The following is a 4,061-nucleotide window of genomic DNA, read 5'->3' on the forward strand; positions in this document are numbered from 1 at the left end:
ATGTTCCATTCATCCATATCATTGTAAATATGACAACGTTTTATTTAATTTGTTTTCTTATTTTGCGTTTACAAACCCTAAATCCCCCTATGTTATTTATGTTAATTTGATTCTTTCTCCTATACTATTTATTTTTGTAAATAATACTTAAATGATTATTTATTTATTTCCGTAATTACTTGTGTACCCTCAATACCCGGTCTAGAATGATCCTTGCTTGTCTATACTAACAATTGCCAATTTTCTGCGGGGTTAAGTTGAGTGCTTGTTTTAGCATATCAATGGCTTCAAAAACTTTTTGGATAAGTAATAAAGTTCTTTGTTTTGCGAAGCGCATCCATCCGAATTTGTACGATCTTTTCCTATAGCATATCGCTTTTATAAAAGAAATACAGAAGTGCCCAGGTGCTAAAGGAGAATATTAGAATCTCATTCAAATGCGTTTTGTTTCGGAGCTTAGGACTTCCAAAATCTCTTGCTCTAGCACACACTGGTTTATCAAAAATGCAAGTTGAGCGGAAATTTGAAATCAAGACAGCATAAACTACAACAATGGATATGATACTTACCCTAAGCCACCCACCAAAGGGGCACATGGCAGCAGAAAGCTAGCAAGACTTGAAAGTTTTTCAATTTTCTAAATTCTGAGCCCAGTCTACAACAATAGACAAACATAACCACAATCACTTTTTATACAAAAGAACATTTCGAATGAATAGATTTCATACTTGCCTAATCATCCAAGTTTACTTAGAAGAAGTTAATCAGAGCATATTTACTTACTAGAGCACAAATTCCTCTGAGTAGGTATGGATTTCCATGGCCCTGAGCCGCTACCAGTGTGAAGTTCCTAGACCCATGCAAACCAATCTTCAACTCCACTGCCACAAGTATCTCATAAGTTCAAACAATGACAAAGGTAAGAAACTCAAAGTGGTTGGTCATTATAATGGAAAACTTCTCTTGTCCTCTGTGAGAGCAAAGGCCCAGTTGGTTGGGGGTAGATGGAGTTTCGGTAGCATAATAGGGATATCATCGATCAAGAGGTGAAGATCATCACAGTCGTAGGCCATCAAATACAGCCATCCATGGACAATCGGAGGAGTAGGCAATCACGATAAAGTCAATCTCTTGTCCCAAGGTAGGTGTTGCATCCCCAAGATCTGATTGTGTAGTCTCCACCCGAGACCAATATCTTGATATCCGCAATGGCGCATGCGTATTGACCCGGGTAGGTCGCAAAGGGAGGCTCTGGTAGACGAGTCCATGGGTCCTGAGTATTCGCGGGTAGCGGCAGCTGCTGGAAGAGAGTCTGGGCCTTCGGGCGACTCACCAAACCAAGCCTTTACTTTGACCAGGATTGGGAAAGGGTCGTGGTGTTGGAATGGCAACAGTCCAGTGGTGGATCCAGGATTCAAAACGGGGGTGGGCTGGACTTTTTTTGTTTGATGGAAGTGAGAAAAATTTAGTGCAGTGCCAATATATAACTAAAGTATATGAGATACAAAAAAAATAAGAACCCCACTAAAACTACTATCATATTGATTACCGAAAAGAAATTTTTTTTGAAATAATTTTTTATTAAATAAAAAGAACGGGAGATTGAGAAAAGAACTTTATCAAAACTCTACTACCTCTTGTATTAGGTTGAACGCCAAATAGACTACCAAAAAATCCATCCCTAATCCGTTTCAGAACTCCACCGATAAGTTTCTAGAGGCTTTGCTTCTTTGTATCATCTATAGCCAATATCTTCAATATTGTCGAAAAGTTGGTCTGACATATAATTTACCAAGCATGCCTCTTGGGCAGTAAGCGGACATGGATTGACAATCTTTCTGGATGGAATAATTGTCTTTAAGTGCTTATTAGCCATCAACCTAGCCGTATGACTAGCATCGAGAGGTCCCTCATCCTCTGCAAAATCAACCTCCTCCTCAAAGCATTCAAACTCAATACAACCAACATATATGGTTTCTGTTTCTTCTTGATAGGGTGCTCTTCCTCCTCCTCCTTATCCCTTGGTCTCTTCCTCAACTCATCCTAAACAACATGCAAAAGGAAAATAATACACTGAAATCTATAAATTCAGGTAATGTTCCTAAGAATGAACAAGATTCCGAGAATTAAATAATCAGTGACAATAGATAGAATCAAATAAAGAATGAATTGCATTGGCTTGGTGTATTAGATACAAAATTTGGGTCATAGGAGGAGGGAGAGGAAGAGAGAACATGTTGGCCGGACTACTCTGTCATCTTTGGCTCTTTGCTTGCTCTGACCGATCAAACATCGAATTGATACAATATCAAAGAGAAGCATATTGGGAGATGCATAAATAATCCGTCTTTGTGATACGATGCCGTTTGCTTCAACCAACTTGCCTCATTCATATGTCACGTGATTGCAATTCTATAAACGAACATTTTTTGTTTATGGAACTGGATATTTTATTACCAGGAGATTTACACTCAGAAGAAATATACAATGAATATAAGTATGGTAGATGACCATTGTGATTCATCTACAAACATGAAGTTTGAGAATCATAAACGCATTCATACAAATGCTGATGTGCACTTTCCAAACAATCATGTTAAAGAAAAAAATACATATACCCATTTGATGGAGAAGTGAACAAATATCTTTACTTCTTAAGCCAATCCTTGTCACAGATGAGAGCCTCAAGAGTTGAGGAACTCAAGGAACTATCCATAGTTTTTAACATTGCAGTGTCAAAAATAAAATCCGAATTAAGAGTGGACAGTGGTATGGCCAAGACATCAGAAGCCATCTTAGAGAGAGTCAGGTACTTGGCCTTGTTTTGCATCCACCAAACTAGAACATCAAAGTCTCTTATTGGTACTTGGTATAAAATCTCTTCCAAATATTGGTCCAACTCCGAAGTCATCTTCTTGGGGGCTCTTTGGCGTTCACACCATAAACGCACCATCATTTCAAAATCAGTAATAGAAGTACGATCAAGAGGCAGTTCTCCCTGTGATGTAGTTGGAGGCTCTGCTTTGATGGTGCTCACACTCCTATCTTTTGTTGGTGTTTCTTTTGGCAAAGCATATTGAAACCATAGGTCAGAAAGTGCATGACGAACAATCTCCATCCGTGTCTCTGCATTCGCACCATAGATTTGATAGAAGACCTTCTTTACCATTGCCATTTTGAGCCTCGGATAAAAAACTACAGCAATTGATAAAACAATGTAGCAGCTTTCCCAATACTTTTCAAACTTTTGGAGCAGGGGCGTGGTTAAAAGTTTGAGAAATGAATCCTCACTAGTAGCTGCATGCATCAGTTCCTCTTGAATTTTTGCTACTACAGTGAAGAATGCATTTACACAAGGATATTGGTGGGCGTTCACCATGTTGGCTGCATCGAACAAATACTTCATGTATGTGAGTAGAGTTTCTACTTGCTTCCATTCCTCCGGAGATACAACTATCTTGAAATTAGGATCATATGAACTGAAGCAACCAAACACATTCTTCAATTTCAATGCAGCAACTAGCATGTGGTAAGTGGTGTCCCATTTAGTCTACTCATCAATGAACAGCTTCTTTTTGCTATGAATATCAAGATGCTGCTTCGCCTCAAGAAACTTTGTATCATGGGATTTTGAAGATTTCACAAATTTGATGCTTTCTTGAATCTTTGTTATAGTTCAACTCATTGGCCTCAGTGCATCTTGGGCTAGACCACTAATAACACGAGCATAGCAATGTCGTATTAGTAGCTGAGAATTGAGTTGTGGGTTGTTGACTCGAAGAAGCCCTTGCAAGATTTCCAATGGAGGAGCATAAGGACTGATCAATAGTGAGGGCAAACAACCTCCCGTCCAGATTCCAATTGGAAAGACATGTCAAAATAGCTTGCTGAAATGTGTCCTCACAAGAAGCAGATGGTATGGCAACAACATTGAGGATTCAGCTATGTAAATTCCTATCACCATCATCTGTGAAGTGTCCTGTTAAGACCACATAATCCTGATGATTTAAACTAGTCCACAAGTCCAGTGAAAGACTGATCTGTCTGGAAACTCCATGGAT

General features: G+C 38.9%; 1 protein-coding gene across 1 annotated transcript; it reads right to left on the bottom strand.

Annotated features, from left to right (window-relative positions):
* Positions 1-2,647: 2,647 nt before the first annotated feature.
* Positions 2,648-3,526, bottom strand: LOC112170117 (zinc finger BED domain-containing protein DAYSLEEPER-like). Its single transcript, XM_024307285.1, has one exon. It carries the CDS (start codon positions 3,524-3,526, stop codon positions 2,648-2,650), a length of 879 nt encoding a protein of 292 aa, XP_024163053.1.
* Between the last annotated feature and the right edge of the window lie 535 nt (positions 3,527-4,061).

This window comes from Rosa chinensis, chromosome 1, assembly GCF_002994745.2.
Source record: "Rosa chinensis cultivar Old Blush chromosome 1, RchiOBHm-V2, whole genome shotgun sequence".
In the NCBI taxonomy this organism is placed as follows: Eukaryota; Viridiplantae; Streptophyta; class Magnoliopsida; order Rosales; family Rosaceae; genus Rosa; species Rosa chinensis.

Coding starts and splice junctions, on each gene's coding strand:
- LOC112170117 (XM_024307285.1), bottom strand. CDS start 3,526: ATGCTAGTTGCTGCATTGAAATTGAAGAATGTGTTTGGTTGCTTCAGT.